The sequence below is a fragment of the Coregonus clupeaformis genome, chromosome 15, assembly GCF_020615455.1.
Source record: "Coregonus clupeaformis isolate EN_2021a chromosome 15, ASM2061545v1, whole genome shotgun sequence".
Classification (NCBI taxonomy): Eukaryota; Metazoa; Chordata; class Actinopteri; order Salmoniformes; family Salmonidae; genus Coregonus; species Coregonus clupeaformis.
Genome location: NC_059206.1, coordinates 62,015,619 through 62,040,304, shown reverse-complemented (window position 1 = coordinate 62,040,304; position 24,686 = coordinate 62,015,619). Strand labels below are relative to the sequence as shown.

Below are 24,686 nucleotides of genomic sequence, written 5' to 3'. Positions count from 1 at the left end.
TACTAAATACCCCGGAAGGAAGAAACCTCGAGAGGAACCACACTCATGGGTGCTCGTGGGATTCAGGGCCAGGTAACGGTATGTACTGGCAGAGAGTATCTCTGGTACTGTACTGTTATTCAAATGAAAGGGGTGTGAGTTCATGTGCCAACGCAAAGGAAAAATAGAGTTATATTACGCTGGCCGGGTCGAACCGGCCCGGCACGTCATCGGGCGAAAGCGGGGAGGGAGGAGCGCCCTTCTCAAATCAAACAGTAAACTGCGCATCTTGGTCATGTCAGCACGGTGCATCGTCCAGAAACATACATCTCTTTTCCATAAAATAAATGTTTGAATTTTCAAACTAGTTTTCATTGGGAAGGCAGGTAAAGCGTTTTTATCCAAAGCAATAACTTTTGCATGTGAAAACACAGAAACCTACCTATAACTCGTGCTTAATTACGTCACTTTTGTTTTGAGCCGACTTTGCCGTCGGCCGGGAGCAGCCCGGTTAAAAAACTAATGCAATCACTTAACCCAGTTCAAACTCCTCGCACCGGGGTAACCCGGGACAGATAAACGAACCACCTCATTGACGCCTCTGGCTCAAGCGGTCCTCTGTCATCCGGGTATCTGCCACCGAAAGAGTGTGGGTGAGGAGGCGGGAAATGGCGTCTGGGAGCACATCGCAGTATCAGCTACTAGACGGTTCGTAAAAACAGCAAAGGCAGAGAGGTACCAATAAGAAGAAGAAGCTGCTGTCCGCACCGTGGCAGCCAGCAGTGCTTGATCAGTCAACTCGTTTTCGAGATACTGTGGAGTACTGTAAAGTAAGTAGGGATTATTTCAAGCGTCTTTCAGCATGTGTGAGTGACGTACAAATAAATATTTTCATTTCTCGCCCCCATGGCATGGACAACAGCAATCTACAGTAGCTAGCCAGCCAACTTGATCTCTGTCTTGCTAAAATCTCGGCCTCCTGGTTTGCTAACATGTAACCCTTTTGCAGCGGAAAATTACTGAATGGTTTTGTAAATGTTGGTTTGATTTCTTGTACATTTGAAATAGTCTTGGCTAACTAACTATTGGCAAAATAGTTAGCTAATTGGCTAGATCCATGTTGCCAAGCTAGGTAGCTAACTAACTAGCGAAGTTTGGGTAGTGGTAGTTAAGTTTTGCTAAGCTAACGGTACACTAGCTAGCTAGTCAAATTTGTCTTTGGACAGAACAAGGAACTAAAATGTTATGTCCAGCCTCTCGCAAGCTAAGTTTAATTTCATTAGCTAAATGTTCTAACAGCTAAATGCATAGCTAAACCGCTAACATTTCTCAGTTGAAAACGGACAGTGAGAAATGTCAGGTACAGTACAGTAGTTAGTTATTTAGGTACTATATTTTTTGCTAGCTAGCGGGCTAGCCGCCACGGCTAGCTAACGTTAACTAACCTCCCGCGCTGTATTCGAACGATATTTGTTACTTGTTAGCAGCTTGGGAACTCGCGTGAGGTTTAGCTAGCTATTTAGTTATTATTCGTGTCCTGTTTTCAGGCCTTCTACCTGGACACGAGTGGTCGGTATCAAGCTTTAATTTCCCGCTCACTTTGTGTATGCAAGCCTGGATAGGGTTGCCGTCCATGGACATAGGAAAAGTTAGTTGGTAACTATAGCTGTGGAACAAGTGCAAAAGCTTTCCATGTTTTCTTTTGAATTGCAACCAGCATTGACCCATTACACGAAGGAATCAGAAACATGTTGCATAGTGACAAGTCGTTTAACTTGCCAGAAGACATTAACAAACGTTGTTTAGTTAGCTAACTATCTATTTCAAGGAAGTGTGAGTGGTGTTCCCACTTGCCACTCATGTTGAACGACCATCCCCTCATCTAACCATACCTCCCACATGTTAACATGTTATGTAACGATGCACTGCCACCACCAAACAATTAGTAGTGAGGGCGAATGAATGGGCTGTTGCAGTCACTATGGGAACTCTTTCTAGAGCCCCCGATTAAAGTAATTTAGCAGAAGCTCTTATCCAGAGCGATTTACAGGAGCAATTAGGGTTAAGTGCCTTGCTCAAGGGCACATCAACCAATTTTTCACCTAGTCGGCACGGGGATTAGAACCAGCGACCTTTTGGTTACTGGCACAACGCTCTTAACCACTAAGCTACCTGCCGCCTATAATGGACATAAACAGATATTTATGAAGTTGGTGCTGTATATTTCAGCAGTAAGGCCCGAGGGGGTGTGGTATATGGCCAATATACCACGGCTAAGGGCTGTTCTTAGGACACAGCCATTAGCCGCGGTATATTGGCCATATATCACAAACCCGCGAGGTGCCTTATTGCTATTATAAACTGGTTACCAACGTAATTAGAGCAGTAAAAATAAATGTTTTGTCATACCTGTGGTATATCGTCTGATATACCACGGCTTTCAGCCAATAAGCATTCAGGGTGCGAACCACCCAGTTTATAAAAGTTAATAGTTTATAATTTATCTTTATAATAATAGTTTAATGGTTCCAGCTGTGTTATATCAGACCGTGTACCACGGGTATGCCAACATTTACTTTTACTGCTCTAATTACATTGGTAACCAGTTTATAATAGCAATAAGGCACCTCAGGGGTTTGTGGTATATGGCCAATATACCACAGCTAAGGGCTGTATCCAGGCACTCCACGTTGCGTCCTGCGTAAGAACAGCCCTTAGCCGTGGTATATTGGCCATATACCACACCCCCTCGTGCCTTACTGCTTAAATATACATGGGTTTTAACTTGAAAAAATCTTTGTTAGTTTACAATTGTACAATTTATGCACCCTGCATATAAGGAAAGCCCTGAACGTAAGATCGTAATTTCTGACTCACTTGGTGGAGGAACATATTGCCTGTAGCCTACTGTACATGGTAAGCTGTAAGTGGCACTTCCACTTTTTAATATAGAAAACGGCTGTGAGGATTTTAAGAATATTCACAACATATTGACACAATTACAATATTTATAGAATAAAAATGTAATTTCATCAATTATATGTGGAAATATGTATCTGCGTGAACATTATCAAGCCACCAGCAGATGAAGCAAGTGAATTCTCTTCTCCTTCTCTCTCCAGTTTTAGCTTGCAGTCTACAGTAGCTGGCTAGGTTTAGGATATTTACTAGCCCACACCAGTGACAAACTTAGCTATGTTATTGACATATGGCAGTACACAAACAAAATCGAGATCACTTATTTTGCTTCCTAGAAATGGCCACAAATTCATTCAGATATGGAGGAAGAGGATAGCTAGCTATAGCAAGCTAACGTTATCAGCTGCCTCTTCAACAAGAAGTAACTGTCACAACGTTGATCCTAAGCTAAAATAAACGTTCCTATCGAGCAAAATCCACAATCAACCTCTCCAAAGAAAACATGGATCTGGGGCTTCTCTGAAATGCCACCAGATCCGCGATCAGATCCATGGCCGACGTTTCACTCGGCAGGCTGTATAGAAAACTCCCCTGGAGCCACAGAATGGCCGAATTACCTCAACGCTCAGCCCCCACAAACACCTTAAACTTGCTCTGTATAGTAAGTGACCTCCGTCGTAGACAAAACTACTCTTTCCCATAGGCTTGTACTATCTATAGTATGACAGCATCAGCAGTTAGCTACCAACTACTGGCAGACATGTTTACATGTTGGTTAGTTTTATCAGTGTTATTTAGATGGAAGACGTGAGCTAAATGCGTTATAGCTAGCTAACGTTAGCATAGCTCTTTCACTTACCCGGTTCACTTCCATGCTCACTGAAGCCTATGATAATGCTTGGGCTCGGCTGGTGCCGCTGGCTGTTTTGAGATGCTTTAAAGCCACATTGGTGGTAGGGACTTTGAGAAGCAACTTCTTGCTGAAACACTCCTTCCATTGTTGATCGCCGTGGAAGTTCTCAGGGATGAAATGTGACCTGCAGATTGATGAGTAGATGCCCAATTCGCCCACCTTATTCCCTCTCATTAATCCCACTTTTGACAAAGTTTTTAATTCATCGTGTGACGCTGACCGCGGGGCATTGTGGGATTTTTTCAGAAGTTAGAGTTGATTTGGAGAACCTCAAACCCAACTTTTAGAACAACATAATATAACAATTTATTTAACCGTTTTGTAATTTGGGAACGTTTTCTTTGGGAGTTCTTAGTCACTATATGTGTTTCTGGCATTGACAAATAAGTGCTTCACGACCTTTAAATTGTGCATCTGTGAGTTTGCATCATCCTACATTAAAATATAGAATTTGCCATATTTCATTATTTTAGGTTGCGCTACCTTCCTTGATGTGGACAATGTGTTAATACATTACTCAAGCTCACATTTTGAACAGATTGGGGGGAATTACCCATCTTTTTTACCTCTGATTGGTGATGTTAGTATCAAAGTTTAGTCATCACGATGACATAAGATCGATTGCTTAAAACAGATCATTATCTTTGTTTTTGTACCGTTGATTTTGTCACACGCTCTGGGGTTTTTAGGACTTCAGTTTCTAAATCAAATCTGGCACTGCAAATTCCGGGTGGTCTCTCTATAAAAGTCGCTGGCCACACCAATACACAGATTTGACAGTCAAACTATCACTTAAATAGCAGCCAACCGATGTCACTTGATATCCTATGCCGGGTCATGATTTGTTGAAGTTAACAGAAAAGGTGTTTTGGTCACTTTTCTGTGATGGCAGCCTCCTGAAATCAACATCCGCCATTCCAAAATTTAGATGGAAGCCTTCTACAATTTCTCATCTAACCAATCATATATCATTTAGATTATTCAAAGTGGTCTTTGTATAATGTACGTTTTAACAGTGCTTACAACCCAAACGTTTTGCCCCAGTTCAATTGATTTAAACGTGTAATTGATATGAGTGATATCAGCCTATGTGAGCTTATGGAGGAGATGGTTGCTTTTTTCCGAGATTGCTGCCACAAGAAATCAACACATCTAGTGAAAATGCTTGAGGAGCTTGTATCAGGTTATTTTTTATCTTCAATCAATTGAATTGACTTAATTTGGGACTACAGGGGAGTCATTGACATGATTGGAAAAACGGACTTTTCAAAATGTTATTTTCTCCTGATTTTTAAGCTCAAACAAAACCTTCCATTTCCCTACACTGCGCAACTATATTCAGTCATCGGTACAGATCACTCCCGTGATGTCTGAGTTTTTAGATAAACTGAAAGCAAACTCATAAAATGGTGTTGCAAAGTTAGTCCCCACAGAGGTGGTGCAGTTTGTTATAGGAACCCGTTCTCTACTGATGCGGTGGGAGAGAGACTTCTCCGCAAAAGCTAGTCAACTGAGATATGCCATGCATAAAAGGTTTCTGTGTAAAGCGACAACAAAAGGAGAAAGAGAAAATAATGAAGAAAATGGGACAGAATTTGATGCTGGTCAACTGAGAGATGCCATGCATAAAAGGTTTTCTATGTGTAAATAAAAACAAAAGATGAGGCTATGCATGTAAAACAGACAGGAAATAAGTTAATTAATGTGATGCAGGTCAACTGTGTTTAAAGTACAAATGTGTTCTGTTGTTTAAACCATTTGATGCACTGAACTAGGCTGATCTTAAAGCACTCAAAATGAACTTCTATCAACATTTAATTTGAATGAAAGCTCTTTATAAGATTATAATATAAATACAGTGGGGAAAAAAGTATTTAGTCAGCCACCAATTGTGCAGTTCTCCCCACTTAAGATAAGAGGCCTGTAATTTTCATCATAGGTACCGTCAACTATGACAGACAAATTGAGGGGAAAAATCCAAAAATCACATTGTAGAATTTATTTGCAAATTATGGCGGAAAATAATTATTTGGTCACCTACAAACAAGCAAATTTCTGGCTCTCTCAGACCTGTAACTTCTTCTTTAGGGGCTCCTCTGTTCTCCACTCGTTACCTGTATTAATGGCACCTGTTTGAACTTGTTATCAGTATAAAAACAACTGTCCACAACCTCAAACAGTCACCTCCAAACTCCACTATGGCCAAGACCAAAGAGCTGTCAAAGCACCAGAAACAAATTTAGACCTGCCCAGGCTGGGAAGACTGATCTGCAATAGGTAACAGCTTGGTTTGAAGAAATCAACTGTGGGACAATTATTAGGAAATGGAAGACTACAAACCACTATAATCTCCCTCGATCTGGCTCCCCCAAGATCTCACCCCGTGGGGTCAAAATGATCACAAGAACGGTGAGCAAAAATTCCCAGAACCACGCGGGGGACCTAGTGAATGACCTTCAGAGCTGGGACCAAAGTAACAAACCTACCATCATTGCACTCTCCGCCAGGGACTCAAATCCTGCGTGCCAGACTGTCCCCCTGCTTAAGCCAGTACATGTCCAGGCCCGTCTGAGTTTGCTAGAGTGCATTTATATCAGGAGGATTGGAGAATGTCTATGGTCAATGAAACCAAAATATAACTTTTTGGTAAAAACTCAACTGTCGTGTTTGGAGGACAAAAATCTGAGTTGCATCCAAAAACACCATACCTACTGTGAAGCATGGGGGTGAAACATCATTCTTTGGGGCTGTTTTTTCTGCAAAGGGACCAGGGCCACTGTCCGTGTAAAGGAAAGAATATGGCCATGTATCGTAGATTTTGAGTGAAAACCTCCTTCCATCAGCAAGGGCATTGAAGATGAAGCGTGGCTGGGTCTTTCAGCATAACATGTCCCAAACACCCCGCCCGGCTAGGGTGGCTTCGTAAGAGCATTTCAGGTCCTGGAGTGCCTGGCCAGTCTCCAGATCTCAAGCCCATAAAAATCTTTGGAGGGTTAAAGTCCGTGTTTCCCAGTGACATCCCCAAAACATCACTGCTCTAGAGGAGATCTGCATGGAGGAATGGGCCAAAATACCAGCAACAGTGTGTGAAAACCTTGTGAAGACTTACAGAAACGTTTACCTGTGTCATTGCCAACAAGGGTACATAACAAAGTATTAAACTTTTGTTATTGACTAAATACTTATTTTCCACCATAATTTGCTAATAAATTCATTAAAAAAACTACAATGTGATTTTCTGGGAAAAAATTCTCATTTTGTCTATCATAGTTGATGTGTACCTATGGTGAAAATTACAGGCCTCTCATCTTTTTAAGTGGGAGAACTTGCACAATTGGTGGCTGACTAATCTTTTTTCCCTGTAACCTTTTTCAAATCTGTCCCGTAAAATTTTTAATACCCTGCTGTAGGGTAAACTGAGCCCGATAAAATGAGGTAATACCCTGTTTACATTTTTTAACAACTTTAAATCACTGTCACACTGCTTCAAACATTTTTTTTTAAAGCTTTTTTTTTTAAAGTGCTCTGGTATATGGTGTGCAAGTCGTGTTATGCGGGAGTACTAGCATCTGGCTACTATAGATGTCATTTTCTTTGTAGCATGTGTAACAGCTGGTTGTAATTTCAGAAAAACAAGTCTGGGGCAGTGAAAATGGATAGTCTGTACTGTAGTTTTTAGAAATATAGCTTTATCCACAACCTTACTTGATTTGTGTATTATATATCCATATTTCCTTTTTTGTTCTTAAAGAAAAAAATCCTCTTCCCATATAGTGTTTCTGGTGCTGCTGGCACACCTTGGTTTGTTGGAAACTGTGAATGAGTCATGCTTTGATGTAAAAAATAGGCATGCTGTGACTAGAGGAACTGTGTGTGTGATTCATGTTCATTGGCTCTTGCATCCATGCTGAGTTCTGCAGGCAAAATTGAGGCATGCCGTTTCTGCTGCATTGAAGTTCTGCTGGCTCCTTGGATGGTTTAGCCCAGGGTGTTAAACTCAATCACACACCCATATTGAAAAAAACACAACAAATTTGCGGCCCACATAGCCTATTGTTTGTTTTTACAAAAAAAAATGTGCATACAACATAACCCAAACGGCCATTTTTTTATTGCCAAGAAAATGGCCCTTTATAATATCCACTTATTACATAAACTGTATATAGCATTTTAACATATTAAAACAAAAGAGATTAAGTCATGTTTGTCCAGCCTTTGCTGCTATGCTTGCAGATGTGCATAATATGCTGCGACCCTAATCAAAAAGTATTTCCTAACTCCCAAATAACAAAAACATAACTAGGTGTTGTAACATTTAAACATGTTTTTCATTTTTTTGCACTGCATGGATCACTAGTGCAGTTGAATGCAGTATTTCTGTATGGTGCACTCAAAATGTATTGTAGTTGAGTAGCAAGCCCTGGTTACTTCTCATGTTGTCATAGACCTACATTTCTCCTTTGCATGGTGTTTTATTGTAATGTTTTGTTTTTCGGTTATTCATTTTCAGCTTTAAATCAAACCCAACTTCACATTTTTTGTAGCCTAGGAGGACTGTACGGTACACTTTCCCTTTGCTGCGTGCTGTAAGGGACACCGCAACAGAGCAATTGACATTGAATTCCCAGATGCAAGCGCTGTAATTTCATAAACAGAGGACTCAACTGTTGACTCATTTATTCTCGCTTGTGTGTCCTATTGTCCTTTAGTAGTCATTTATACCCCGTGTGAATCCTTTATCTTAACTTTTTCAACAAAATACATTTTCTGTAGGCTACAGCAATGACCAGTTAACTGAAACTTGGCTTGGACATTTAGACTACAACACCTTTTTTGGTCTGGGAGAAGATTCAGTCAGTGCCATTAGTGATATGATACACACCTGGTGTGTGTGGCAATGCACTGCTGTTTGCCGTGCAGCTCGTTGGCAGTGCTTGCTGTGACTTGTAGTGCGGCGCATCATGGGCGGCATGGGCGGGCCCAAAATGAATTGATACCCCAAATCATTGTTCCTTTCAGATAGACATGTGTCATGCGATTCGTTCCGCGGGCCTTGTTTGATGCGTGGCTTAGCCTAACAGAGAGCTAGGTTGTTCCTTCATTCATAAATGTTATTTACTGGCTATATTGTTTTTTGTGTCTCTGGATTTGAAGCTATTTTTAATCCATGACTTGTTGCAAACCTTCATGCTCCCCTCTCCATTGCGGCATTGGATTGCTCACACTGACTGACACCCCTGTGCCCATGGGGCTTGCAGGCATTACAATTACACTAATGCTGTCATATTACATCAATGGTAACACTAACATCCCAGTTATGCTAGTTCAACATCACAGCTATTGCTTCATCCGGTGAACTAGTGTTCATTTGTAAATAATCCTCCCTCTGGCATGTATTGAATAAGTCTACTACTTGTCTTGTATCTATGGAAATATTGTACAAGTCACATTCGCTCCCTGAATCCCTGCCCTGTAATCAACTGCTAATTTCATTTGGGTAATACATTTATTTTTGTCCACCACACGTTTTGACAAGGATGGAAACTTTACAGTAGTGACTGAAAAAAGGGATGGTGGGTTCACATTCCTCAATGTTTATCTGAAGTAAATGACTTTGTTATATTAGGATCTGTTGAGGTGTGATCACTGTTTAGGCCAGGCCCCATGGTAATGTAATGCAGATGCAGTGGGTTTCTCTGCAGTGCAATGGAGTGGTGATAGAGGGGCTGTGTGTGTCTGCACTGTCTGGCAGGGTGCCTGATAGGTCCTGACATTCTAACAATTTCCATCCAATGTTATGTAATGTAACATGCTACCAAACTTGTGTCTCAAAATAAATGTACATGTTATTTAATAATTTCATCCAAACTGCTTGCGCGCGTCAGCGAGTGTCTGCGTAGCCAGGCGCGAAATAAACTTGGTTCTATTTTGGGCCGTGAAGCGCTACATCCTCTCCCATCTACTCATTGGTTATTAGGAGCATACTAACCCCCGTGGATGATTTGAAAGATGAGCGGGGTCCACTTTCCCCTTTTTTATCTGTGGATTAATAGTCGGAGAAGAGAACCGCGATTGTGTGTGACTCAAAATGGGTCAAATTCTACAAAGATCCTCCAAAAAATACCATATGCATGTCAGGTAAATTTAATGAAAACAATAGGTCCATCTCATCCCATCAGGAGAACATTGATCAACTCTCATCAAGAAAATGTAATTGTATTCATAATCCCTAATGTCCTCATACTTTTGGTGATCAATTTGTCCCATCAGTTGGTCAGTTGTTAATAAACACATTCACTGAAGTAAGTAGTCTTGAGTGCTCGTTTGATGGGTCTTTGGCTCACTTGAGGCAGCAATGTTTTTTTTAATTTTTTTTTCCCTTTTTTATTTTTTGTTTATGTTTTTTTTTTTTGTCATTTATACTCTTATCCAGAGCGACTTACAGGAGCAATTAGGTTAAGTGCCTTGCTCAAGGGCACATCGACGATTTTTCACCTAGTCGGCTCGGGGATTAGAACCAGCGACCTTTCGGTTACTGGCACACGCTCTTACCCACTAAGCTACCTGCCGCCGTGTGATGTACTGTGATGCAAAGGAAATGTGTCTTATCAAATTTACAACACTTTTTCTGCTGGTGTTTTTTGTTCACTGCGGTTTTCAAATCACCAGCTTATCCACCCTTAGCTGTTAGGCTGTATATTATGTGAATGTATAAAAATCAGGTCTTTCACTAACACTGTTTTTTTTCTCCTTTCCCACACTCTTCGTCCGCTTTTGCCATCAACCCGCTTTGCTCTGTCTGTCCTCCAGTCTTACATGTGACTCTTAAAACAATGAGGCTGAGAATGCGGAAGGCATCTCAGCAGTCGAGCCCTGCCCATGCGCCCCGCCCATCCCGGACCAAGCGGAGGCATTCAGAAGTGGAGGAGTGCACCCCGACAGGTGGAGGGAGAGGCCTGCTGTCCACCATTAAGAAATTAATCAGAGGAAATGCTGTCAAGGTGAGCCGTCTCTCCGTTATCTGTCTCTGAAATGGCACTCTGTTCCCTATGTAGTGCACTACTTTTGACCAGAGCCCTATGAGTCCTGGTCAAAGTAGGACACTATATAGTGAATAAGTCCATCTCTGGGATGATTTGAGTGTCTGCGCCTAACTGGCACTCTGAGTAACATTCCCCCCTCCAACATTCCACAGCTGTTTGATCACTAAAGTTACATGCAGTCCTTAGTTAAACATTTTAGCAACATGTTATGTAAGCTGCTCCTTTTTGCACCCCTCCCTAGACCTTTATTTAGCACCTGTCCAGATTTAAGAAGTAAAGTCTGTTTCAGTACCCAGTGTTATGTTTCCCTAGAAATGCATGGTGGAATGCAGCGGCTTGTCTGAGAACTCCAGCAGTGTTCTAATTTTAGCGGTGGCTCTAGAGATTGTAGAAGGATAGTAGGTAGTGGGGCTGCACGATTAGGAAAAAATAATTTAATTTCAATATTTTTGGGCTAGATATTGCAGTTGCGATTTTCCAACACATGGGTGAAAACTTGGTAATTCCATCAGACCTGTTTAAAACATGTGTCCGGGTAGAGAACACCATTTCTAAAATGAGATCATTAGTTAATACATACTGTGCTAACTGAATACAAAACCAAATTAAACAAATATTTTCCAACATTGTTATACATATGATAATAGATAGGATTACTACACTTACATATGAACAAACATAATTTAACATCAAAATATAGCAGGGTTCCCCAACTGGCGGGCCAGATTTGGCTTGCAGGTGGTTTCATTTGGCCCCCCAAGTTTTCTGAGCAAAAATAAAGTGTACATTTGTGTTGTTGGACATAAGACTGTAAAAACACCAGGAAATCAGCTCCAAGTGATTTTAATTTAGGAAATCTTTTCCCAAGTATTCCCATGTATAATAGAGAGACGTGATCGTAAACAATGTTTGAAATTATTATGTTTTAGTGAAATTGTTATCTTTTTTGAGCTTCTTGCGGTCAATATGCAGTCTACAAATTATTTGTAATTTATGTTCTGGCCCCCTGACCATCCACTCAAGAAAGAATCATCCCACGGCTGAATCTAGTTGATGATCCTTGAAATATATAGTGTGCTAAAGCGTAGCATGTTATTCATTAATCAATTAATAACATGAGTTCCTGTTTTACCATTGAGTTCTTCGTTAATTATTTAAAGTTAAGTTCATTATTTATTCAGCCAGCCATAGGCTGCAGATGGAATAGGAGGCTTATGATTGTACTTATGTATAAGTAGGCTGAATCATTATTATAATTGAAATTATAAGTCAAAGTTCCTTTAAAAACATGTAACCTACCAATTTGCAAAGTGCAGCCTGTGTCCAAAACATTGGAGTCTGGTCCAGTCATTCAACGCGATGGCCTTCACCATGTTTGCACCGTTATCGTTATACACACTTAATGCTCCTCGTTCAGGGCCCAGGCGGCTAAAGCTTCTCTTAGCCCCAGAGCCATGTTTTCGCTTGTGATCTCTGGGGAAGTAGCCTATGGTGTTTGCAAGCATGGACCTTCCAGTTGAAACTCTTCATCAATAAAATGTAGCCTACTGTCAAACTAATGTAGGGCTCGGTTGTTATATTAGTGATATGGGGGGATCGATAATTACATATCGGGCTATTGTTTGTAACGATATATCGTATTGTTTTGACTATCACATTATTCTTTTTGCTCTAGTTGACTGTACCTGCACCAAAACTCCAGTATTTTCCCTTCATAGCTTGTTCGCCATCTGTTTTAATAGGGAGCCAGTTTTGTTTTCTGCACTTTTATTTCCATGACTGCTCAACTCGTTTTCTCATGGCTCTCTTATCCCTCTGCAGCAGACATACAGTACCAGTCAAAAGTTTGGACACAGCTACTCATTCAAGGGTTTTTCTTGATTTTTACTATTTTCTACATTGTAGAATAATAGTGAAGACATCAACTATGAAATAACACATATGGAATCATGTAGTAACCAAAAAAGTGTTAAACAAATCAAAATATATTTTATATTTGAGATTCTTCAAATAACCACCCTTTGCCTTGATGACAGCTTTGCACACTCTTGGCATTCTCTCAACCAGCTTCACCTGGAATGCTTTTCCAACAGTCTTGAAGGAGTTCCCACATATGCTGAGCACTTGTTGGCTGCTTTTCCTTCACTCTGCTGTCCGACTCATCCCAAAACATCTCAATTAGGTTGAGGTTGGGTGATTGTGGAGGCCAGGTCATCTGATGCAGCACTCCATCACTCTCCTTGGTCAAATAGCCCTTACACAGCCTGGAGGTGTGTTGGGTCATTGTCCTGTTGAAAAACAAATGATTGTCTCACTAAGCCCAAACCAGATGGGGTGGCTTATCGCTGCAGAATGCTGTGGTAGCCATGCTGATTAATTGTGCCTTGAATTCTAAATAAATCACTGAGTGTCACCAGAAAAGCACCCCCACAGCATAACACCACCTCCTCCGTGCTTTACGGTGGGAACTACACATGCGGAGATCATCCGTTCACCCACACTGCGTCTCACAAAGACACGGCGGTTGGAACCAAAAATCTCAAATTTGGACTCCAGGCCAAAGGACAAATTTCCACCGGTCTAATGGCCATTGCTCGTGTTTCTTGGCACAAGCAGGTCTCTTCTTCTTATTGGTGTTCTTTAGTAGTGGTTTCTTTGCAGAAATTCGACCTTGAATGCCTAATTCACACAGTCCCCTCTGAACAGTTAATGTTGAGATGTGTCTGTGACTTGAACTCTAAGCATTTATTTGGGCTGCAATTTCTGAGGATGGTAACTCTAATGAACTTATCCTCTGCAGCAGAGGTAACTCTGGGTCTTCCATTCCTGTGGCGGTCCTCATGAGAGCCAGTTTCATCATAGCGCTTGATGGTTTTTGCGACTGCACTTGAAGAAACTTTCAAAGTTCTTAATTTTCCGTATTGACTGTCCTTCATGTCTTAAAGCAGGACTCCCCAACCCTGTTCCTGGAGAGCTACCGTCCTGTAGTTTTTTGCTCCAACCCTAATCTAGTGCACCTGATTCTAATAATTAGCAGGTTGATAAGATTAATCGTGTTAGTAACACCTGGGGTTGGGCAACCCTGTTTTAAAGTAATGGACTGTCGTTTCTCTTTGCTTATTTGAGCTGTTCTTGCCATAAAATGGACTTGGTATTTTACCAAATAGGGCTATCTTCTGTATACCACCCCTACCTTGTCACAACACAACTGATTGGCTCAAACGCATTAAGAAGGAAAGAAATTCCACAAATTAACATTTAAGAAGGCACACCGGTTAATTGAAATGCATTCCAGGTGACTACCTCATGAAGCTGGTTGAGAGAAAGCCAAGTGTGCAAAGCTATCATCAAGGCAAAGGGTAGCTATTTGAAGGATCTCAAATATAAAATATATTTTGATTTGTTTAACACTTTTTGGGTTACTACATGAATCCATATGTGTTATTTCATAGTTTTGATGTCATAGTTTTGATGTCTTCACTATTATTCTACAATCAAGAAAAGCCCTTGAATGAGTAGGTGTGTCAACTTTTGACTGGTAGTGTAGGTGAGCAATATGTTTGGAACATTGAATCACAATAAAATCAGTGTCAAATCACAATACATATAGAATCGCAATACATATCGTATCGGCACCTAAGTTTTGTGATATCGTATCGTGAGGTCCCTGGCAATTCCCATCTCTACGTTAGGCCTATCTTTTGGTCTAGTATATGTTGTAGTCGTGTAATAATCCGTGAGCTTTGTTTCAACTTCTCCATTAATTTTGTTATACAGCGTTGGGATGGTGACTTGAGAGATGGACTCTTGCATCCTGTCCAGCTTGTTTATCCTCTTTAAGCTTTGCTGACTGTAAATGTGAACCATGTCTTTGGCTATGTGATAGATGGGTGATAGCCTCTATGATTTATATGTCTGCGCAATGTTTTTTTGAAGGGCGTTACACTTGTCAATGCCTGTTTTAAAGTAGGTGGCTAGCTGTGGCTGAGGGACTTTGCTGCTGTCGGGCACTTTTTTCACCATTGAAGTAGGGGATGGTGGTTCTTCAAATGATTGAATGCATTTGTTGTGTTGCCTCTTGTTGTCGCCACAACTCTGAGGCACTTTTTGCACAACACATGCATTTGGTTAACATCGGTTTGCCTGTACCCGAAATACTGCCATACCACTGAAGATGGGCCCTTTGCCACCAAATCGCCGTTCTCGTTCGCACTAGCAGCACTCAAGTTTCCCACACACTGATGTAAATCCCTTTCTCTCCTCACCAGCATCTAACTGCATGCTCTATGTGGGACGCTTATGATTAGCCAGCATTAGCATTCCATGCAGAGTGTGAGAGACCGCTTGTTTGGTCAGCATCCTCTTATTGGAGATGGTACCGTAGTCTAGTATTTGTTGTTAAACGAGTGTCAAAGAAAGGAGAAAAATCACACCTGGCGATATTGCAATTTTCGATCTGAATTTGATTAATCGTGCAGCCCTACTAGGTTGCTCCTGTAAGTCGCTCTGGATAAGAGCGTCTGCTAAATGACTAAAATGTAAATGTAAAATGTAGCTAGGGTTGGCTGAAACAATATTCCAGGAGAGAGATGATCCCCCTGGGAAGGCATATGGGTTCTTTCTCTTGGAACATCGTCACTTGGCGTACTACAAGTCCTTTGTATATCCAACCAGATATGAGTATGAGTCAGAATTCCTTGGGCCTTCTGCTAGTGGGTGGATTCAAAATTAAATGTTGGGAATACTGTAAGAGATTTTGAATGCGGTTTTGATTTTGGCTTATTCTACAGTTAAATGCTCCTCACATCAGTTCTGAAATGTGAGTTGTGTTTCTACCTCAGGTAGAACAGAAGAATCCAGCGAAGAAGACGCGACTCACCTGCGACATAGACGACAACCTGATCTCTTCCACACCACAAGGTGGCGATACCCCCAGGAGGACAATCTCCAGGGTCAGCAGGAGAAACTCAGTCAACGGAGGTGAGTTTGCAAAGAGCGTGGAGGATTAATTGAAAGACGGGAACAAAACCTTATCCTGTTCAGTAATCATCCTTGCACACCAACAGAAGTTTACATGCCTTGATAAAGCGACTTATCATGTTGTCCTTACCTGCTCCTCACCCTAAACCACAGAAGCGACAAACCATGACACAACCATGACACCAGTAGTAAGCCTGTGAAGCCCAATGGGAAACTGGAGGAGGCGGCGGCAGAGACTTTGACCAGTCCGCCTAGAACCACTCTCCTGGGAACCATCTTCTCTCCAGTCTTCAACTTCTTCTCACCAGCAAATAAAAATGGTAATACTCCAAAATGATGCTAGGTAGAAGAGTGCCAAGTACTCTGCAGGAACTTGACTTAAAATATGTTAGATTGGCCTACATGTTTATCTCTAACTTTCCCTTTGTCGCTCCTCTCTGCACTGGTAAATGGCCTACTATATTACCTCGGTCTTCATTCTACCTTGTATGATGCTTGTTTGTTATGTTATTGTATTTTTTATGTTGTGGTCGAAACTAATTTCCGCGTGGAACTACGGTAATAAGTAGTATAAATATAATATAGTAAGCTAATGTAATTTTCAGCCACATCAGGTTCGGACTCCCCAGACCAGGCGTTGGAGGCTGAGAGATCGTCAAGCAGCTGGACATGGAGACGGTGGAGGAGACCCCCACCTGCACTGCCACCTCCACAGAGGAAGTGTGTACGACTATGCCCCTTTACCCCAGCGACATGCTGCCACCCCTGCGGCCCCCACACCCTCCAGAAGTGCCCGTCGAGGAAGAGGTCGTCACAGACACGCCTCCTCTCACAGGTAGCTGGAGATAAAGAAATGTCTTCTTGGTATAGAGTCCATGTCATTATGGACAAGGATCATTCTCACTTCACTCTCTCCTGCCCATTTCTCGTGGTCTCCTCCTTCCTATCCTCTCAGCCCCAGGCGCCCCTCCAGAAGGAGGCTATGTGGAGGCACAGCCCACAGCCCCTGCAGAGGGGACATACGAGGAGGACTGGGAGGTCTTTGACCCGTAAGTACAAATCTGCTCCCTCTAAGCAAAATATTCCAGCCTTAGTTGAGGCCAAAATATGAATGTTTTAGAATTAATTTTGATCTTGTGAATTCAAAAAATTAACAAAATATACTGAACCAAAATATAAACGCATAAAATGCAACAATTTCAAAAAGTTACAGTTCATATAAGGAAATAAATTCATTAGGCCCTAATCTATGGATTTCACATGACTGGGAATACAGACATGCGACTGTTGGTCACAGATACCTTTAAAAAAAAATTTAGGGGCGTGGATCAGAAAACCAGTCAGTATCTGGTGTGACCAATATTTGCCTCATGCAGCGCGATTTATCTCCTTCGAATAGAGTTGATCAGGCTGTTGATTGTGGCCTGTGGAATGTTGTCCTACTCCTCTTCAATGGCTGTGCGAAGTTGCTGGATATTGGCGGAAACTGGAACATGCTGTCGATCCAGAGCATCCCAAACATGCTCAATGGGTGACATGTCTGGTGAGTATGCAGGCCATGGAAGAACAGACATGTTTTAGCTACCAGGAATTGTGTACAGATCCCTGCGACATGGGGCTGTGAATTATCATGCTGAAACATGAGGTGATTGCAGCGGATTAATGGCACGACAATGGGCATCAGGATCTCGTCACGGTGTCTATGTGGATTCAAATTGCCATCGATAAAATGCAATTGTGTTCATTGTCCGTAGCTTGTGCCTACCCATGCCATAACCCCACCGCCACCATGGGGCATTCTGTTCACTATGTTGATATCAGCAAAGCCTCACCCACCCGACGCAATACCGTGGTCTGCGGTTGTGAGGTCGGTTGGATGTACTGCCAAATTCTCTAAAGCGTTGTAGGAGGCGGTTTATGGTAGAGAAATGAACATGAGATTATCTGGCAACAGCTCTGGTGGACATTCCTGCAGTCAGCATGCCAATTGCATGCCCCCTCAACTTGAGACATCTGTGGCATTGTGTTGTGACAAAACTGCACATTTTAGAGTGGCCTTTTATTGTCCTCATGCTGTTTAATCAGCTTCTTGATATGCCACGCCTGTCAGGTGGATGGATTATCTTGGTAAAGGAGAAATGCTCACTAACAGGGATGTAAACAAATTTGTGCACAACATGAGAGAATTAAGTTTTTTGTGCATATGGAACATTTCTGGGATCTTTTTATTTCAGCTCATGAAAGATTGGACCAAAACTTTACATGTTGTGTTTTATATTTTTGTTCAGAAAAACATGTTCCAGTGTTTTTCATTGAAAGTCCTGTATTTAACTCTGATTTGGTTGATTTGGTTTTGTCCAGGTATTTCTTCATCAAGCATGTACCTCCACTGACAGAGGAACAGCTGACCAGGAAGCCTGCTCTCCCACTAAAGACCCGCAGTACACCTGAGTTCTCCTTGGTCCTCGACCTGGTGAGTGATGATTACATGGTGCTCATCTTGAGACTAAAAGGCGCTGCATGGTCAATCCGATGTCTGCATTGGCCGTGCAGTTTTTACAATGTTACAGCCTCTGCAGAAGTCAGGGCATTCATACTTCTTGCACTTCCCGGAGCTGCTCAGAGCTGTTGAGCATAGCTGTTGTAAAGGAAGTGAGTTTGTTTATACAGGACCACCCGCCCCCACCTACCATCAACCAATCATGTCAATGCGACGCCAGACGGGGCCCTCCTCATTGTTACAACATTTGGGAGGCACACGGCGATGCGGTACAGAGCTCAATTTGGCCTCTGCATGCCTCCGGAGGCTCCGCAATTGCGTCACACCCTGTGTATGGAGCCTCCGACCACATTTTTGGATCAAGCATAAATTGGCTTTTACTTTAAATGGTACATCCACTTAAAGGGTATTGATATGGTGGTTTGCAACTTACAACTATTTTTGTGATTCCTACCAGGATGAGACATTGGTGCACTGTAGCTTGAATGAGCTGGACGATGCAGCACTTACCTTCCCGGTCCTGTTTCAAGATGTAATTTACCAGGTATACAGAAGTCTTTGAGATTTGACAGAGGCATTTCTATTTTAAATGGGACATTATTAAGCATTTGTGACTTTTCCACCAGAGGGTGCTAAAGCGGTGCCTTTTTATAGACAGCCACAGGTAAATGTGGGAGATGCAAAATCAACGTTTCTAGTAGAAACTTTGTACAAATAACTGACACTTTGCTTGTCTGCAGGTGTATGTGCGGTTAAGGCCGTTCTTCAGAGAGTTCCTGGAGCGCATGTCTCAAATCTATGAGGTAAACTGGGCTTCCTTTTCTCCTATTTAATTGTAACAGTTTATGGAAAGATTACTGTTACTTGCATTGAGCTACTCTGAAGTGAGAAACGTATTCAGTTGTCTTTTCCTCGTTAGATCATTCTCTTCACTGCCTCAAAGAAGGTTTATGCAGACAAGTTGCTCAACATCTTGGATCCCAAGAAACAGTTGGTTAGGTAAGTTAAATGTTTCTTTCTCATGTTTCTTTCTACCCCTTCCTTAATTTAGATGCATTGGAAGTCCAAATATGTTGTATGTTGTTTTTGTAATATAATACCCAGCCTTAGCTTTGACATGCATGTATAGTGTTCTCTGTTTGCATGAGATTACAGTTGCTGTGTATGTTGTTTGTGGATTTTGAGGCTGGGCACGTGCTGCGTCTATGTGATGTTCAGGTGTCAACATATATATATATATATATATTTTTTTTAATATCTATCTTTTTATTTATATCTTCTTCTTTTTTTACATTGTGGTTTGACTGAATTATTGATAAACAGACATGTAGATTTGGCAGTTTATTTATTTTCCTCCTCTCCACTAACCCTAGACACAGGTTATTTCGTGAGCATTGTGTCTGCGTACAAGGAAACTACATCAAGGACCTGAACATCCTTGGAAGAGACCTGTCCAAGACCGTCATCATTGACAATTCACCACAAGCCTTTGCATATCAGGTGAGCCTTTCAGCCCCAAGTGACGTCTGTAACCCAACCTAGCACAGAGTAATTAAGCCTACTGTTAACATTTAAATGATATTCGCAGAATTTATATATGCTATTATTGTACAATCCAATACAGAGTATACCTTCCTATATCCCTACAGCTTTCCAATGGGATTCCCATTGAGAGCTGGTTCATGGACAAAAATGACAACGAACTCCTGAGGCTGGTCCCGTTCTTGGAGAAGCTTGTTGAGCTGGTACGTTCAAGCTACATTTTACAGTGAGGGGGAAAAAGTATTTGATCCCCTGCTGATTTTGTACGTTTGCCCACTGACAAAGACATGATCAGTCTATAATTTTAATGGTAGGTTTATTTGAACAGTGAGAGACAGAATAACAACAACAAAATCCAGAAAAACGCATGTCAAAAATGTTATAAATTGATTTGCATTTTAATGAGGGAAGTTAGTATTTGACCCCCTCTCAATCAAATATTTATGGCTCCCAGGTGTCTTTTATACAGGTAACGAGCTGAGATTAGGAGCACACTCTTAAAGGGAGTGCTCCTAATCTAAGTTTGTTACCTGTATAAAAGACACCTGTCCACAGAAGCAATCAATCAATCAGATTCCAAACTCTCCACCGTGGCCAAGACCAAAGAGCTCTCCAAGGATGTCAGGGACAAGATTGTGGACCTACACAAGGCTGGAATGGGCTACAAGACCATCGCCAAGCAGCTTGGTGAGAAGGTGACAACAGTTTATTCGCAAATGGAAGAAACACAAAAGAACTGTCAATCTCCCTCTGCCTGGGACTCCATGCAAGATCTCACCTCGTGGAGTTGCAATGATCATGAGAACGGTGAGGAATCAGCCGAGAACTACACGGGAGGATCTTGTCATTGATCTCAAGGCAGCTGGGACCATAGTCACCAAGAAAACAATTGGTAACACACTACGCCGTGAAGGACTGAAATCCTGCAGCGCCCGCAAGGTCCCCCTGCTCAAGAAAGCACATATACAGGCCCGTCTGAAGTTTGCCAATGAACATCTGAATGATTCAGAGGAGAACTGGGTGAAAGTGTTGTGGTCAGATGAGACCAAAATGGAGCTATTTGGCATCAACCCAACTCGCCGTGTTTGGAGGAGGAGGAATGCTGCCTATGACCCCAAGAACACCATCCCCACCGTCAAACATGGAGGTAGAAACATTATGCTTTGGGGGTGTTTTTCTGCTAAGGGGACAGGACAACTTCACCGCATCAAAGGGACGATGGACGGGGCCATATACCGTCAAATCTTGGGTGGGAATCTCCTTCCCTCAGCCAGGGCATTGAAAATGGGTCGTGGATGGGTATTCCAGCATGACAATGACCCAAAACACACGGCCAAGGCAACAAAGGAGTGGCTCAAGAAGAAGCACATTAAGGTCCTGGAGTGGCCTAGCCAGTCTCCAGACCTTAATCCCATAGAAAATCTGTGGAGGGAGCTGAAGGTTCGAGTTGCCAAACATCAGCCTCGAAACCTTAATGACTTGGAGAAGATCTGCAAAGAGGAGTGGGACAAAATCCCTCCTGAGATGTGTGCAAACCTGGTGGCCAACTACAAGAAACGTCTGACCTCTGTGATTGCCAACAAGGGTTTTGCCACCAAGTACTAAGTCATGTTTTGCAGAGGGGTCAAATACTTATTTCCCTCATTAAAATGCAAATCAATTTATAACATTTTTGACATGCATTTTTCTGTATTTTGTTGTTGTTATTCTGTTTCTCACTGTTCAAATAAACCTACCATTAAAATGATAGACTGATCATGTCTTTGTCAGTGGGCAAACATACAAAATCAGCAGTGGATCAAATACTTTTTTCCCTCACTGTACATGTTTTACTCATGATTGGATAGTAATATTCTGTTTTATTTCTAAGCCATACATGCTTGAGCTGTCATTGACGTGCTTTGCAATGCCCCCAACATTCATTCATTTTTTGTAGCCAACTACCTGTCTTTTACTAAATGAAATGGTTGCACCACTAACCGAGAGAAATCATCTCTTTAAATCATTGGTTTAGGTTCATATCTATGTGGTATTAATATGTTCTATGTCTGTCTCCTGTGCTCCAGAATGAGGATGTGAGACCACACGTTCGAGAACGGTTTCGTCTGCACGAGCTTCTTCCCCCAGACTGATCCCTGGAATGGACGGACACAATGGGACAGAAGAAATAACCAATTATTGAATAAACCAACAAACAGATGTGTATAAAGCCCTCTTTGGATTACAACATTGCCATTACTGTTGAAGGTTACACTTTTTCTCTCTTTTTTTTTTTACCCCACATTGTTTTTTGCATCGATAATGACAAGTCTCAATTTTTTTGAAGCAACATCTGGTTAAAAATAATTTCTAAAGCCACATGTATAGATCACATTACTGTGGGCAAGACCAAGAAGGCTCCTCCTTTTTGACTGGCTTTTCTTTCTCCCTGCTTCTTATCGGAGGGGCCAAGGTGCTGTCTGTCTGGTTGGACTAAATGTGTTAGATGACAGAGAAGAGGATTATACTTGCTCCCTTTGGTGCTTTCATAGGACTGTTGACAGTGACACTCATTGGCTACAGACCAATTTTAACAGGAATGGCCAGTAATGTGTGTATGTTTTGTGTGTGGGTACATAGCTATTGTTTTTCTTTCCATCTTGGGGTTTTTACAAGTGTTTTACCTGTAGCCTATAGGATCTCATTATGCATTCCTCTAGCTGAATTGCTTTTTTTTGTAGACACTCATTGAAACTGCAATTTCTTATTTTACCCCATTTCACAATGTTTCATTGTTTGCTTTTTTCTGCCTATAATGTTTTATAATGGGGATATGTAGGTGTTGTCCAAGCTTGTTGATTGGAAATTAATATTGATGTTATGTTAGGATATCCCCATGCGATGTCAAATCAAATTGAACGAATCCAGAACTTCCTGTATAAAATTTGTTTGTGGTGGAAGTACTTCTGTTTAAACAATAGTGTTGGCTTTGTGTTTGAATGAATAGGACACTTTGCCAATAAATCAATTAGTATAACTTTCAAAGAAATTTGCATCAAGGGACAGTTCATCATTTGTGACTAAATGTCCCCCACTTCTCAAGTTAAGTGTTACAGACATTTCTTTTATTGTAAAATGTATTTGTCATTCATATATTTAAATGTATTATTTTTACGCAACCAAGTTTTTAAAAACTTTTTTTTAAATGGATATGTCTAGTATTGAATTATAACTAATGTAGATTGTCTCTGTCAGCGTCTCACCCCTGTCTGTTACTGGAGGCATATGGATGGATGGCTGGGTCCTGAAACAGCCCGATGTGTAGCACCACCAGCATATAAACTGCAAGCCTCATCACTGTGGTTTAAACCCAACCTGCCTCTAGTAGTTTTTTGTTTTAGGAATTGGTTTTATTATATGGATTTAAAGCCTTTCTTTTAAATGCAGTTGAAAGAGGCATCGTTATTGGAGAACCTTCGTTATGAATGTCTGTCTCTGCCCAGACTTGGAAGAGTTGTAGAAAATATCCCATGATGCATTGTCAGATATTGTACCTAATACTTGTCATTTCATGTGGCCTAACCAGATCCCAGCTCATAGACACTTTATTGATGACAAAAACCATAAAGAATTACACCCAAAAATGGTTACCCTTCCATGTCCAGTCGGCCCTTTTGTTGATATTATGGACTTGTACATTTACATGGTCATGTATATGGTGCCATACAAACCTCCTTCCTAACCTGATCTAACATCGCCACCCATGTAATCTCTTTTTCCTCATTGGAAGTGTTTATAAGTCTGAGACAATCAAGCCTCTAAGCTCAAAACACTCAAATCGGAAAGGAAATTCTGGTCAGTTTGTTAGTTGCGCTGTGTTTTTTGTTCTAAGTTGAATTGTGCCCTGCGAACAAAGTTGTTAGGTGAATCCAACTGTGCCCTATTCCAGCTAATCATGCATGTCATCTTGCCAAACATCTGAGGGACTAAGGGTAAAACTCTGTAGAGTACCAGTCCTTTTAGCCTGCTCTCTCATTGCCTTTCTGGAAATCATCGCCCTATAAAACTGAACTGGCATAGATGAGTTACACTATTACAGGGCACAGTTTTTTTTTTTTGTGGCAATGCTAAATATTTCCAGACTGAATGTAATTATTTTCCCACACTTTATCCCAAAATGGGGAAAATAAATTAACAAATCAAAAGTCCATGTTCCAAAGGATCTATCAATTGCTTAGATTTTCTCTGCTTTGAAGGGTGCACAATGAGTTAATTTTTTCACCATTATAAAAAAATATATAAGTAATGAACACCCTATTCTATAACATTTTCAAATATGCAACCCTATCCATACCCACTTCAGCGGTTGGTTGAGAGTTGGCCCCTAGGAGGATGAACCCGCTCCTTAAATGGGGCCTGGCACTTTTCTATCAAGGGAGAGCTTACTTTAATTGTTTAAGAGCAGTAGTGATTTTGTTTTTGAAGGATGGGCTATTTGACATGTACATCCAGTTCATTTTTATGTGTATTATACCAGTTTTATTGTACGATGGATATTGTACAATACATGCAGCTTTGCGTTAAAAGAAAATCCTTAAAGGAAAATCTTTTTGTATTTTTTATTTCAAAAGGCATGTCATCTACTTTTTAAATGTATTCATGAAGATTTAACTTTACATCAGATGGAGTGTTTTTCTTACAAATATATGTGTATGTTTAGTTAGGACAGTGTCACTGAACTGTTAGAAACCTAGCATGTATGTAGAGAATCTTGTTTTGTGGGAAAGTCCTGAATTAAATTTTAATCTTGGCACTTTTTCTGCAGAAAAGA

The 24,686-nt window shown here is 41.2% G+C and overlaps 1 protein-coding gene across 1 annotated transcript; it reads left to right on the top strand.

Annotated features, from left to right (window-relative positions):
• The first annotated feature begins 595 nt into the window (after positions 1-595).
• LOC121582902 (CTD small phosphatase-like protein 2-B) lies at positions 596-24,686 on the top strand. The gene is given in 15 exon segments (XM_041899057.2): positions 596-809; positions 10,622-10,812; positions 15,696-15,834; positions 15,988-16,031; positions 16,034-16,154; positions 16,440-16,478; positions 16,481-16,669; positions 16,790-16,883; positions 18,196-18,307; positions 18,792-18,878; positions 19,075-19,137; positions 19,254-19,333; positions 19,708-19,834; positions 19,984-20,079; positions 21,943-24,686. Coding segments are annotated over 14 exon segments (1,425 nt in total). The 5' UTR covers positions 596-809; positions 10,622-10,644; the 3' UTR covers positions 22,009-24,686.